At 41.5% G+C, this 15610-nt stretch overlaps 1 protein-coding gene across 2 annotated transcripts in view; it reads left to right on the forward strand.

The window, feature by feature from the left end:
* CORIN (corin, serine peptidase) overlaps window positions 1–15610 on the forward strand; it is a 268435-nt gene that overhangs the window by 43716 nt on the left and 209109 nt on the right. For both annotated transcript variants that reach the window (XM_067531205.1, XM_067531206.1), the window contains exon 3: window positions 8704–9156. In XM_067531205.1, coding sequence (XP_067387306.1) covers window positions 8704–9156 — 453 coding nt within the window. The remainder of the gene's footprint in view (window positions 1–8703; window positions 9157–15610) is intronic.

Consider the following 15610-nt stretch of genomic DNA (forward strand, 5'->3'; position numbering starts at 1 on the left):
CAGTAACCCAGATACAGGGGTCGAGGGTTTGATTTGGAAAAAAAAAAAGTGATCAGTAATTCGGGAACATCACTTATTGCAGGGGTTACATAGGATGCAGTTAATGGGGAGTAGATATGTCCATAGTAGTGGATTGTCCCTCATTGAGTCAGTGATGGTGGTGTAGATAGTCCTTTAATCTATAAGTTCCTGTTGGTGGAGAGGAAGGTCTTCGAGTCTTCCTGGCTCCGATTTGCGGTGGCACTCCGGTTTACTCATCCCGGTACTGTCTGTGCCTGGTGATGTGTTCGTTGTAAATATCTCTCGACCACCTGATGGTGTCGGACACCATGAGGCGTCGCATCAGCCGGGCGTAGCGCCGACCGACATTGCAGGTCCGCAAGCACACACTCGTTGCAAGGATCCCAAGAGCCCAGGGCTTCGACGATCAGGGTGTGGGTCTGAACCTCGTAGCCTTTTGCTCTCAGGATGTCAGCCAGGGGGATGTACTTCTCCTCTGGGAATTACATCTGGGAATTATCCAGCAATAACTCATTCAGTGTGGGTCACCCGTCCTATTGTAATCTGAACCACCTCATGAATGGTTGCCATCCTCCTCCTCACCTCAATAAATTGGCCTCAGCACCATTTCAAGGCACCTCATCATGCACCCTTTGTACAAAGGATAGGAGGGTGGAGAAAATGGGGTTATCTCCTGACTGCTCTAGACATTAGGTGCCCTGCCCTATTCCCCACCTTCGTTAGGAGATTCCTTCTCCTAATCCACTTCAAATTCCAGTTTATTAGGGAACCAGACCCCTTACTGAACTGTTCCCTGAACTGGGCACCTGCCAAGTTATGCCAGTTGTGACAAAATGAATATTACAAGTTAACCTACCCAACCGGGTCCCTACACTGCTGAGAGGAAGGTGAAAAAGCCCCCATCCCTCCCAGGCCAATTTGGCAGTGAGGGCAAAATTCCTTCCTAGCCCCATAAAGGCGATTAGCATAATACCTACAGCAAGGCCCCCAAACCTGATCCTACTCTAATTTCAAGAGGGGAAGGTGGGGGAAACATTTCTTCCCAGCGAAGAATGGCACCTTTGAGTAGGCAGAAGGGCTTGTAAGACCTCCCCACTGGGAGTGTGGGAGTGAACAGGCTTATGCTGCACTCTTCTGTCCCACCAATCAGCCAGAGTGCCACCCTCCTCCTCTTCTCAAGCTCATGAGGAGGGGAGGGGAAGCAGCAATCCTTAAAGGGGCAAAGGTTTTCTTTCCCAGACAAACCCCCCCCACCTCTGAGGCTGCAGAAGGGGCGCATTCTGGGTTCTATTTACATACAGTAAAATATACAACTATTTAGGGCATTACAGGTTTACAACAAACACCTTGAATTCCCCCTAGAAGCCTGTTTGCAGACAGTGCAGGTCTTGGACAATGTGCTCCTGATTTGAAACTCTGCTTAGTAAACCAGCCATGCATTCAGTGATTGTTTTAGTCAGTGAGTGATTTCAGTTTATATCCCAGATGAAGCACATTACAGTAACCTAATTACAGTAGAATCTTCAAGTTATGAAGACCTCGGGAATGGAGGTTGTTCGTAACTCTGAACAGAATGTTATGGTGGTTCTTTCAAAAGTTTACAACTGAACATTGACTTAATATAGCTATGAAACTTTACTATGCAGAAGAAAAATGCCATTTTTAATATCTTAATTTAAATGAAAGAAATACAGAAACAGTTTCCTTACCATGTCAAATCTTTTTTTTTTAAACTCTTTATTTGTTTAGTAATTTACCTTTAACATAGTACTGTATTTGCTTTTTTTTTTTTTTTTTTTGTCTCTGCTGTTGCTGGATTGTGTACTTCCGGTCTCAAATGAGGTGTGTGGTTGACCGGTCAGTACATAACTCTGAGGTTCTAATGTATTTCAAAGGGCTCAGGCCCAGTGCTGCATCAGTTCCTGGTTTGGGATGGGACAAGAGTGAGCTGTGACATCCAGTGATTTGCCTATCCTGGCAGGATTGACTAGCCCACACCCTCCCACCACAAACTCAAACTCCTGTGTTCAAATTGCCTTTCACGTCCAACCTTATACGTTTCAATATCCATAGAACCACCCTGGGGCCAAGCCAGCTGAGGAGGTACCAGTAGAAATTTGCTAACTAGTTACAGAATTATTTTTAGCCAATCATGTACCAATATTTTGTGCTTTCTCTCTCTCTAACTGCTTGATCTGTTACATACTCTTCATTAGGCTCTTTGCTTTGTTTGACCACATTTTTAGGCTAACCTGACCTTTCCTGCTGTAGAAATGACCTCGAAGTCACCCTCACTACACACACACACACACACAGCCAAAATTGCCATTTGATCCTCTTTGTTTTGCTTTTAGCTTAGAGTATGTGAATATTTCTTAGCTCTCATCACTCTCTGCAGCTCTTTAAATAAAATATTAATTTTCTAATAGTGAATAACAACTGGAAAATCATCAGTAAAATTGTTGGCATGGTATTGCTCTGAACGGAATGAGCTTGGTGCATGTCTGTCATTTTTATATCAAACATATTGAATGCCAGCATGCCATATACTTTCATCAGCCAGTCATCTCCAAATGTATTTAGAGACACAAATCCAAAACAAATAAGTTCATTAATTTTGATATTTGACCAGAGTTACGATTTACTATATATATATAGTATATATATATGCACACACATGTCAGCAGAATATTTTGATATAACATACATGCATGTACATACATTATGGTTTTTATGCATCTTTTATATAATGCATATTGTAGTGTATTGTTTAAGACCTTGCAAAAACACAACTCTAAGTACCCTGAAGATATATAAAATATTGTTTTAAAGCACTAAAGGTATTAGGCACCTACTCTCAAAATGGGAGTTAGGTGCCTAATAATTTGAGGATCTGGGCTTGTGCTCTTTTCTTATGAGCCTTGAAATTAACTGGCTCCTCTAGACTTGCTGGGACATTGTTCCCAGACAAAAAAAAAATCTCTGTTAAAATGAGGTTTAAAGTTTGAGGGTATGTGCCAGTAATTTAGGGATTAAAATCCTCACAAGAACGCTGGAGTTATACAAAAACAAAAATAAACAACCGCTAGAAACCTAGGAAATTCAAAGTTAAGGTCAAGTTTAGCATAAGCCCAAAGATTTGAAAATATGGAAGTACATAGGTAATATCACCCCAAAAGCCATAATTCTGCCTCACCATCCTCTTAGCTTTCTGCCTTTGCCCCCTTCCTACTCTCTTTGAAAGATTTATTTTAGACTAAGGTATTTAAGAAGTCTGCAGCAATTGACTGAGGACATAGTACATTTGGAAAAGCCACTGTGCTGGGGATGAACCTAGGGATATTATGTGATCCAGCCAGTAGGAGGATGCGATGCTAGAGGGTGGAAGTTACTCTCACTAGGAAAGGGAAAAAATAAAACTAAAAATGTTAATGTAGGAAAGAGAGAAGCACTGGGGAAATGTAAAAGTGTTGGGGAAATCAACAGAAGTTTTAAAAAATGAAGCTACCAGAGATTATAGGAAATATATATAATTCTGGTTTATAACCAAGAGTGAAATAAGGCTGTATGAGAATAGAATAGGAACAATTGAGTAACAGTTATAAATCTTTTTAATCTTTTCAAATATAATTGTTTGTATGTTGTTTAGACTAAAATTTCTTTGAGGTGGGGACTTGTCTGGCAATATATCTATAACGTGCCTAGCATTTTCAGTGTTTTGTATAAAATAGCTAATAATATATGTCCTCATTTTCTTGTATTCACAGCTCTTTCAAACTTTAAACTTTTAGGCTGAAATTTTCCATTCTTTGTATTACATGCTGAGGGAGGAGGACATGAGGGAGAGGGCAAGAGCTGGGATGGGAGGTTGAAGCTGGAGGAGAAAGAAGAGTCAGAGTTAGAACAAAATCCCCTTAGCTATTGTTTGAGATATAAGAGATTGAAAACAAAAATTGCATTTTTCCAATGGAAATAAAAAGAACCCACTTTTAATTTTTAAAGAGTAGGACAAAAGATGGCATAAGTTTGAAACATGGAAGGATCGTAGGCATGGACAGTCATTGATTTTGCTTGGTTTTGGTTAATACTATTCAAATAAAGCTATATATGCTTGAAAGTAATTTTTGAACATGCCCAGTACCATCTACAAAGATTTTACTGGATATTATTATTGTCACTGTTTGTGACATCAATGCATATTCATTCTCCCTGTCTAGCCTGACCAAAGGCTCAAGCAAGGGGTTACTGCTGCTGAAAAGATCTACATTTGGGAGATTTTAAATGCCTCAGTAAAAAACATACAGCAAATTTCTCCAAACCACAAATTCCTTAAAATCAGGTGTAGGCACCCTGTACTTCAGGGGCCTTGGGACTTGATTGGGAGTTTACAGTTGGGAAGATCCTGGGAGACTACAACTTCCATGATTCCTTGGGGAAGAGGGGAGAGACTCTTCCCCTTCCAGAGAGACAGGGAATAGCATATGGGGGACTCCATTTTGGTGCTAGGGTGGAGTGCAGCCCAGGCTGGAAGCTGCTGGCTACTGCCTGCTGCCGGAGTCCCAAAACTGCTGCTGACTGCTGCCGGGGTCCCAAAGCTGCTGCTAAGAGCCTACTGGAGCCTGATCCAGCAGGGAGCTTCGGAGGTTGGTGGCATTGCCCAAGCCAGGGCAGGGACTGAGCCTGGAGCTGCCTGAGGTGGGCCTGCAGTGAAGGTGGTGTGAGTGCCCTCCCCCCGTTGTTTGGGGCAGGGCGTGTAAGGGAAGGGGCACTGCACAGAGACTTTCACTGGGCCTGAGAAGAGGCAGAGGGAGAATCCTTTCAAGCAGGGCCAGGACTGCAGACCTTTGGTTGGGCCAGCTCCAAACCTCCAGCGTGACAACTGGGCTGAACTGGAACACCGAACCCACAGAGTGCTGTCTTCTTCGGATCTTCAAGCGCGCCCATGCAAGCAAGGGGTTAGGGCTCTGAACTCTTGGGGCGTGTACACTCTGCAGGTGGCGTAAACAGTGGCAGTGTAAATGCAAGTTTAGACAAGTTTCATTTGTTTTCGTATTAATTTTATTAATTGATTTATTCAGCTGCCCTGTGGATTTAACATAATAGTGATGTTTAGTTTCAGTCTGTTATGCCATATTTCTTTAATTTGTTAAGTAAAGTTGTGTTAACTCTAATTTAAGTATATTGGATGTTTAGTTTGCATAAGTGCAATTGTTAAGTTAGACCTATCTCAGGATTATTATTATCAGACTAGGTTTAGTCCTGGAAGCTCCCAAGGCCCATAGCGTGTGCAGGGGCCAGCCAGGTGGAGGCACCGCCAAGTTTAAATTTCTTTAAAAGTAAAGGGACTGCAGCAGGGGGGTGGATAGAGGATTCCCACCTATCCTACATCACCGCTGGGATACTCAGGATCTCCTTTGTTGTTAACAACCTTAGCGCCCTTGCACACAGGTGAGTGTTGCCGGCTCCCAAGTAACCCAGAAATAGAAGGGGGTTACACAGGGATAGCAGAAAGTTGCAGGAAAGAATAGAACTGTGATACTGCAATTTTAAATGGCTTTTTTTACCACTGTATTCTAAAATATTACACACATTCTGGGTAAGATACTGTGCTTTATCTCTAAGAGGTGTGCCACAGAGGTGGATAGCTGAAAGGGGGGAGCGAAGGGTGTTGTATTAATTTAGATATAATATATGGGCTAAAGGTATTAATGTACCTTTGCTGCTGCCTAACATTAAACAATGTTAAATAAGGTCAGGGTTTGGTATACAGAGACTTTCCCTTGCTTAGTACTATAGCAAACAGACTATTACAATTATTTTAACTTCTTTTTAAAGACAAAGAAAAGAAGGAAATATGGTTAAAATATTTGAAATGTAAAGTATTAATTAAGGCGTTTATTTTAACAATATATTTTCCTTTTAGTTGGTGAGAGTTTTAGAAGGGAAAAAACCCCTTGTTTGACTGTCTTTTAGATGGTATTAAAATGTTAATAATTGTCTTTTTGGATAAAAGAGAAGAAATTAGTTGAGATGAGCTGGAGCTGTTGTTGTTGTTAAAGTCTGATCCCATTTCATCCCATGTTGTGCTTGGAATTCAGCTGGAGACAGTAGTGGTGACAGTGTCATCAGGTGCCTCTCTTTGGGCTGATCTGGTCAGGACATCTCTCAGGGTTAGTCTGACCAAGTCCCAGAGTCCCAGAAGATGGTGAGGGTGGTAGCCATATGGCTGAAGCTCATGTTAGTAGCCTCCACCTTTGTGCTCTGCAGATCATGGGTTGTTCTTGGGACTGGAGGGGCACCCAGTGTAACTTACAAAGCTCGGAGAGCCTGTTTAAATTATGTCAATCTCATCAGGTTGCCCTTTGGGTCACAGTGCTGCCTGGAATCTCTGCTACACCATAGTCTGGGATTGCACCTCTGACATGCCCCTCCCACCTGAGCCCCAGCCCCAGTGTACCCCCTATGCTGGGGTTTACAGAGTGGTCCTTGGGGGACAGCCACAATGTCTGCGCCAAGAAAATACGTTTCCAGCTGGAACCAGGGCTTTTAGGATCTCTTTAAACTTCTCCATCTCTTTTACACGACATAAAGGGGCCTGAGTGGGGGTATAGGCAAGTGGACCTGGTCACCAGACTGGGAAGAACAATCAGCCATGCCCATTGCCATTTGTAGCCCGTTCCTCAGGGTTATGTTTACTTTGCAACACACAAAGAAATGGAAATGTGGAACAATAACAAAATCAATAGTCCTGGTCTTAACTGAAACTGTGTTCTGGCAGCTAACAGGTCTGAATCAACTGAGCATGGGGGGGAGGAGGGTGTCCATGGGACTTACTTGCTCTCTCACAGCCTTCTGTATACTCTCAGCTCTCTCTCTCCTGGTCAGGCTGGGGCCCTCATTTATATCCTCTGGCTAGGAATCACACCCAATCCTTACAGTCCAGCTGGATTGACTGAATTCCAGCACCTGCCCACTGGGCTTCCCTCCTGCACAGGGACGGCTGCTCTGATACCGTGGGGTGAGGGCTTTTGCTCTCTAACCTTTAATTTCTTTTAAAAAGGTCAGGTTCTGGCTTTTTCTGCTGTGAAGCAACAGCTGTCACGTCCCAGTAGCCTCGCACACAGCCACGACATGCTCGCTTTTCTTTATTGACATAGAAAGATTTTGAACTGGGGAAGTTCAAAGCAAAAAAGAGTGGTGTTCTGTGTTCAGAAAGGCAGCACAGTCCTAGCAATTGTAGCATACGTGAACAATAAAAGCAACTGTATACAGTTAAGACTTCAGCTTAACATTTGGTACTGGGCGCTGTCGCATTCCAGCATTTGGTGAAAAGACAACAGGGTTGGCTATTAATAATACTGATGTCTACTTGTGGGGTGCTTAAGAACAGCTGATGAAATATTTTATGTGCTGAGGAACTCCCTTTAATTATTTGTAATGGAATATATTTGTCTGTTTAGCTGTTCCAAGTCCATTTATATCATTATACTCCCTTAAATAATTAACTAGAAGCAAAAATAACTCCTATTTACCATATATTTCATATACTACAGTACAGAATAGTGCTTTTATCCACTATGTAAATAGCCCTTAAAAATAACTCCTGATCAGATAACAAAATTATTAGATAAATATGCCTGTACCCTTTTTTAATGTAATAATTTTCAGCAAGTTAATTACTCCTCTATGTAATTCATATGTCTTCATCATGTTCTACAACAAATTAAATACTTTTATAAACAGCCTAGGTTAAACACAGATTATTTTATCATTTGGGTTGAATTTTCTGAAGCATATAAGACCATGTCATCTTCTAAGTTATCCCAATGTTATGCTAGAAAGCAGCTGTATATCTATTTTTATTTTGTGATCTAGTAATTATTTGAAAGTGTCAGACACATACACCTAAACACAATATATGTTTGTTTTACTCTAAACCAATAGAATACAATACATCGATTGTCTAGAAATCTAGATATAAAGGACTCTTGTTGTTTTGGGGTTTTTTTAAGATATAAATATATTCTTTAAAAAATCTCTTTAACTAGATTAGGAAGCCAAATAATTCTTGAATCTATTTTTAGCATTGAACGTTAAATTGCATAATGCCATACATAGAAAACAATGTCTACTTTCCATTTTAAATGTTACTATGTTAAAAATACATCATTTTCTATGAAGCTGCAAAGTCGCCTTCTAAAGATACAGCTGGCAATGTGAAAACTAGTGATGCAATGGAAGGAAAATTATTTCTAGTCTTGTTAATAAAATGATGCCTAGAACAACTACATATCACATCTGCTCCTACTCTAATCCACAGTTCTAATAATAAAAAACAAAAAAGCCAGTGACTTCATTCTGGATAAGGCTAAAACATTTTTAGTTTGTGTTTTGTGAGGACTACTTATTTGTGTTGGATGGTGATTAATAGTATGTTTATTGTGCAGTAATTGTGGCTTTTATTTAGTTGTAGCTTTATTTTACTTGGTGGCCCTTTTGAAAATTCTTGTGTTAGTTCTATTTGACCTGTGAGACTTTAAAAGTAAAAATACATTTTTTCACAGTTATTGTGTTGTAAGTAATATTAGCCTTTAAAAACTAGTTGGTCAAATTTCTGTCCTTTCTAATAATCTTGGTGAGTGTATTGATTGTAAGTGTTGATTTATTTTCTTCCTCCTCCAGGTATATTAGAAAAAACATGTTTTTATTCAAACGGGAGTGACCTGCTAGCTGCTGGTGACAACATTCAAACATCTGACATTCCTTTTCCAAATATTGTTGAAAATGGTTCGGATGTGGTTCCCACAGTGGATCTCAAAATGCAGCCATCATCCTGGACCCCAAGCCCTTTATCCCATGTTGACCAAATGCATGAAAACTTCAGTATGTTTAGGCAGGCCTTACAGGAAGATTCAATGGCTCCTGTTACACCAGCCCCAGCACTCAACTCCGTTACTACAGATGTTGGTATTTTGACCAGTGCCCCTGAAGACAACACATGGTCATTTGCCAGTACAGAGGGGGAAACTCTTTGGTCCACAGACACATCCATCAAGATCACAGACAGGCTGTCCTCTCTGCCTACATTAAATTCTACCAATCCAGCTGCTGTACAAGAAATGGATCTGAAAAAAAGTAAGATGATATTTTATTTGATTCTATACTTAATTATGACACAAAAAGTACCAAAAATATACAGTCGGTATTATGATTGGAATACTTCCCAAATTCATGAATTCTCAGGAATAGAAGTCAATTGTAGATAGTTTTTATCATGCAGGTTCCATATCTTAAGGAATCAATTTATCAGAATACATAGGCAGCCCTGATGAGGAAGAGACAAGAACCTTCTTTATGGTTAGGTAACTCTTACTTAGACTTCTGTTTGGTTGACATGTTGCTTATTGTGACAGCTATGCATGTATATCATGGCTGAAAGTGAGTTATTGTAGATTTTAACCCCATGTTTTAGACTGAGTTTTTATATTTCGATGATTTTAAAAGCCAGTTTAGGCCCCAGTTCAGTAAGATGTTTTAAACATCTTTAAGTGCATGAGTAGTTGCATTGAAGTCAATGGGCCTGCTGACATGCTTAAAATTAGACACAGTGGTGAATGGGGACCCTAATGTTAAGGTTACATTTTTTGGATCTTAGTGGACAAGTTCTTGCCCAATTTGAAGCTGATAGAATATATATTTGTAAAGCACCTATAAACATTTGTGCGTTCTGTAAAGAAATAATAAATAACAACAAATAATATTAAAGACAATGGTGGTCAGGTTTTATCACTGTGACTGCAGCTATTGGTGCAATACCATAGTCCTATGGTAATTTTATTAGCAGAATTTGGCAGGGTGTGAAGGGACTCCATGGTATCATTCTTACAGTTTTCTAAAACACAATGGTACAGTATTAAAATAACATTTAATGCTTCCCTTTACATTAATACCACTGTCTTGCTATTGATCACCTGATACTACAAAGCTATCTTAACAGAACTGGAATAAATCAGCTATGCTATCAGAGATGAAAGGTGGTGTAACCAGAATGATGTGAGAATGGCAGACTATTAGTAATGTCATGATGTTTTTGAGAACTTTGGTGGAGGGGCTAGAGAGACACAGTATTTGATGGTGTTACCTGCTTCTGAAAGACCAGTAATATAAATTATTTTGAGAAGAATTGCGTGCCTCACTCTGCTGCTAGGCACTGTTGCTAGTTCAGCAGTAACATCTGATAGTGATTTATCTGAAACTTTTAATCGTTGTATTATTCAAGCTGAACTGATCTGATTTAAGAGTTTCACATCAGAAACATCTGATACAATTTATATCTCCAGCACCACGGATTCCTTTGTCTACTTTTCCCTCCTTCGACACAACAGAAGATAAGCCCTTGCTAAATACAAAGAGACATTTCCAAGTCCTATTTCCTTGTTTCTCCTACAGTGACACAAAAACAAGGAAAACTTCTGAAAAAGATGGTTGTAGTAACCTCTCCCAAGAAAGGGGATGGGTAGCTGGGAGCTCTTATTTCTCTTCTTGAGAAAATTTTAGTAATATGTTACACACTGTTGTTACAGTTGAGGGCAACTGCACCTATATTTCCTTCCCATGGTCCAACAAGGGCACCCGTTCTAGGCTTCTGGCTCCTCTGCTGTCACCTCTTTTGGGTGGAGACCAGCGTCTTTCCCCCTCCTGACTGGGGTTTTTTCAGGTTGCACTGTTCCCTGCCTACACTGTGATGTCCCCATCAAGCCAGAGTAAATGGGACAGAGTCTACACTTGCTTTCCCTCCCGGAGCTATAAACAGCTATAATTGCCAGTGTTATAAGTCACCACGTAGCTCTTTATAAAAAAAGCCCATTTTTTCTTAAGGTGAAAGCATTTCAGAGAAAGCTTATTAAAAGCAATAAAAGAACCTACATGCAAGCTAAGAAGCTTACTAGAGGTCACTCCAGCTCCAGCCTCTGGCTCTGATAGGTGTCAGTCCTTCAAAACCCACAACTAGATTTTCCCCATGGTCACAAGTTCATAAATGTCTCAAATTCAGAACCAAAACAACCATGAATAATTCAGTCTTTTCTTTATGGTGTTTGGGCTTTGATCTTGGCCTCATATTAAAGGTGATCAGTAGATAAAGACCCACTCCTCAGGTCATAACTTCAAAAGGCACTGTTTTTGCATAACCTAGAGTTGGAGAATTTGCATTAACCTCTTCTGAGGTATTTCCCAGGAAATCCACTTCACACACATTGTTCTCAAAATCCATTCTAGTCTGGGAAATTGTTCAAAATAGTCGTTTTCATCACATCTCCCCTCTAGAGAGGTTATATACAGTCCCAGCCCACAGTAATATGTAACCTTTGCAGTTAGTACAATAGACCCCAAAGATACTTAAGCTTTATTCAGTAAGGTTTTTCAAGGATATTGCAGGAAATTGCTATCTCTGTCACAACTGTCACTCACAAATCATTCTTGTTGCCTATTTGCTTAACTTTTTCCAGGGCTAACTTGCTAGAGAGAGGAGATGAGGCAGATTCTTTTCTGTCCTATGGATAGTTGGTGGTTGTGTCATGAATCTGTCTGTGGTAGAGCTCCTCCTTTAGGAGCTATGTGGGGAGCACACATGAGAGTCCGGTTGCTACAGTCTTTTAAGCAGGCCAGCTCTCAACCATTTCCAGGGCCTCTTGGCTGCTTCTTCCCCGTCATGTTCCAAGGTGAAATGACAAAACAGCTCACACTCAGGTAAAAGGCTAAATAAAGGTATGAAGGAAAAGCAGGGGAAAAAAAATCTGTAGTCAGCTCTCATCAGGACATGGGCCTGTCTTGCTTCAGAGGGTCCTGGAAGTATCACCATTCATTGCAGAGTTCACAGGGTCACCAGCGCAAGTATCAGTCTTTTTTCTTTGTTAGCTCAGTGAAGCTGCCCTCCGTCTGTGAGGGCAGAGGCTCTGCTGGCTGTCAGCACTTTCTTTGGGGCTGGAGATGATCAACAGCCTGTTCCCTTCCCAGGGTTGCCCCCATCTGAGTGGAGTTCCCTCATTTTAATTCCTTCTCCAGTGCTGGCATGATTTGCAGGTGTGGCCGGGTGTGGCTGCTTCTGCCTAAACCAGTTCCTTAGCCGCTTCCATGCTAGTGTGAAGTTTATGTAACCAGTCACAGATTTTTTTTCAGATAATTTGGAGGACACAAAGCTTCTATAACACTCTGTCTGAAAGCCTGATTACTTTCTGGGTGTAGTGTTTTCTCCATTTTCTAGCCTTCTCTTCCTAGAATTGAAAACACATGTGCATGCCCACACTTGCATCCTATTGGCCATATTACTGATTTACTTAACTTTGTTGCTGCTGCACTGAGCAACAGCATGGAAATATAATGGGCCATTACAGATTTGGAATGAGATTTCTTACACACGTCATTATTGCCATCTGTAGTAAATAAACCTCAAACAGTTTTAACTTTAACATGATTTAATATAAAGCAAAATCATAGTTTAATACGGTCTTCCTAACCCATGACCATTAACTTTTTAAAGAGCTGTTTCTTTTCTGGGTCATTGTGTCTTCATGATTAATTTTCATTGACTGGATAGATGCACTATATATCATATTGCACAAGACAATGTGTGAGTGTATTGAAATGCCTGTGCTCAGCAGTATCTTAGTGGACTAATCCTCAGGTTTGGGATACCTGGAATTCCTGGAAATATGGGATATGGCTAATCTGTATAATAAAGGCAGGGATTGCTGTTTGCCAGAAACTGGGAATGGGCAACGGGATGGATCACTTGATGATTACTTGTTCTGTTCATTCCCTCTGAAGCACCTGGTATTGTCCACTGTCAGAAGACCGGACACTGGGCTAGGTGGACCATTGGTTTGAACTAGTATGGCCATTTCTATGTTCTTAAGGTTCCAGGATTTGTCATTCTGTCTATGTGTCACTCTGAAGTCTAGAATGTCTGTTGAATCAGTGTGAAGTGATGGAAACTACTACAAACATGACTGAGAGCTCTTTTTATTCAGACTATCATAAGGTTCTGTCATCACAGGGATTTGTGATTTGTTCCTGTCCAATTTTTAAAGTCTCAACCATTTTTGGCTTTACAAATTACAGCCATGCGACAGCAAGGCATGCATCTGTGCCATGCCAAGAGTCCTAGACCACTGTGATATCGAAGGTAACTCAACCAATCATCAGCCTTACTTTACAGCTAATTTGCATTTCATTGGTTGTTTGAGGGGAAACTGCACAGATGGTGGATTATGGGGCCCAACTGCCACACCTGTGTGGTGACGTGGGCTGTCAATTACTATTGTGAAGAAAAGCATTCTAATCTTTTGCCGTCAGTCATGAGATAGACCTGTATATACATGGATAAGGGTATTTCTTTCAAAGTGTGTGATTTCCTCCCCCACCCCCGTTAGGGCATTGGTGCAGGAGCAGGACCAAAATTGGTTTGGGCAGTCTTATCTGTGCATTCCTATACTTTCAGATCTTTGAGTTTCTGTGATGTATCAGAATAGAATAGAATAATATCACTTCAAATAGTCTGTGAACCCTCTAGTGATGCACAGTGTTCTCTGTTTTAGAAACTGAAATAAACCAGACAGCGCAGCAATATGAATTTATCTAGGCCTAGCATGTTTGTACATATTTAGGCCTTGTCTGCACTAGAAAGTGTTGTTGCAATGGTCAAAAAGCGCTGTAATTACAATGCTTGTGCCTGTCCACACAGCACTCGTGTCGCCAAAGCACGTCCACAATTCGTTCTCTAGCAACTTGCCACCTTGTGCCACTAGGAGTTGTGGGAAGGCAGAGAGGATCGCAGTGCATCATGGGTGTGGACTCAACATCCCATGATGCAGGGATTTCTGTCCCATAATTCCATGGGTTTCTGACTGTGTTTCACAGCATTTTTCAATGGCTCCAGTTTCCTGTGCGCCTGCCTGACACTACTCCCCACTGTTGTTGTCAGTGTTTTGAACACATCGTAGTTGGTCATGCAGTATATCATGAGCTCCCAATCGGAACAGGAATCCAAGGCGCCTGAACTACTCTGTGCCTTGGGTGGAATGCAGAAGCGGAGCGCCTTGTGCCTGACTATGAACAACCAGATGTCAGGACTATTGGAGAGGCACACCGGGGGGCCATTTGAATCAGAGAGGCCTTGAGGAGACATTTTGACAATGAGCAACAATAAGGTGTCTTTGTAAACCGCACTGTGCCATGCTGTGACTACGATCCAGCTTGCTCTGTGTATCAATGTGAGCTGCAACTACCGTGTGCAAGAGACAAATAAAGATTGCTTATTCTTCAGAGTATGTTTTTTTAATAACAGTTATTCACAACACACACAAAAAGCTGGGCTGGAGGGGAGAAAGCAATGAGGGGCAGTGTGAGCTATGACAGTGTAAGTCCAGCTATCATTCTGGAAGCTGTCTGAAGGGGTGGAATGAACGGGGTACTGAGACGGGCTGGGATTTTGTTAGGAATGTGTGGGTGGAGTTTAGGAAGGGCATGGAAAGCAGTTTTGTATTGGCTGCAAGGGGGAGCGAGCATGCATAATTCAGTCTGCAGTGTTATTAGTGACTTTATCAGCTCTGTTTATTCCTCCATGGCTTTTATCATGTGCTCATGACCTGCTATCACTTGCTTCTGGTTTTTCCTTCTCTCCTGCCTATCACTTCTCTGATTTTCGGGCACAGTGCATCTCCATGCCCTTTTTTCTTTTTCTTTTTTCCACGTCAGAGGACTGGAGAAGTTCTTAGAACATCTCCTCTTTGCTGCTTCGTGCTCGACAGGAATGGAGGGGTTTCCCTTCAAGCATATATCTGTAGAAGCACAATGAACAGAAGCATAATTGTGAGTGCAATAACAGCATTGATTCGTTACTGTAAAATACATCTCTTTCTCACTGTCCCCTGGCAAGCGCATAGTTCAGTGATCAACCAGGGCATGGTGAGTTGTGCCTGGTGGGAGGCTTCATTCAAGCTGGGGAAAAGATCATCATTAATGATCTGGAGGATGGGGTGGATTGCACCCTCAGCAAGTTTGCAGATGACACTAAGTTTGGGGGAGTGGTAAATACGCTAGAGGGTAGGGATAGGATACAGAGTGACCTAGACAAATTGGAGGATTGGGCCAAAAGAAATCTGATGAGTTTCAACAAGGACAAGTGCAGAGTCCTGCACTTAGGATGGAAGAATCCCATGCACTGCTACAGACTGGGGACTGACTGGCTAAGCAGCAGTTCTGCAGAAAAGGATCTGGGGGTTACAGTGGACAAAACGCTGGATACGAGCCAACGGTGTGCCCTTATAGTCAAGAAGGCTAATGGCACATTGGGGTGCATTAATAGGAGCATTGCCAGCAGATTAAAGGAAATGATTATTCCCTTTATTCGGCATTGGTGAGACCACTTTTGGAGTACTGTGTCCAGTTTTGGGTCTCCCACTACAGGAAGGATGTGGACAAATTGGAGAGAGTCCAGTGGAGGTCAGTAAAAATGATTAGGGGGCTGGAACACATGACTTATGAGGAGAGGCTGAGGGAACTGGGCTTGTTTAGTCTGCAGAAGAGAAAA

The sequence above is a fragment of the Emydura macquarii genome, unplaced genomic scaffold, assembly GCF_026122565.2.
Source record: "Emydura macquarii macquarii isolate MOO-44397 ecotype Brisbane River unplaced genomic scaffold, CSIRO-AGI_Emac_v2 contig_3128, whole genome shotgun sequence".
NCBI lineage: Eukaryota > Metazoa > Chordata > Testudines > Chelidae > Emydura > Emydura macquarii.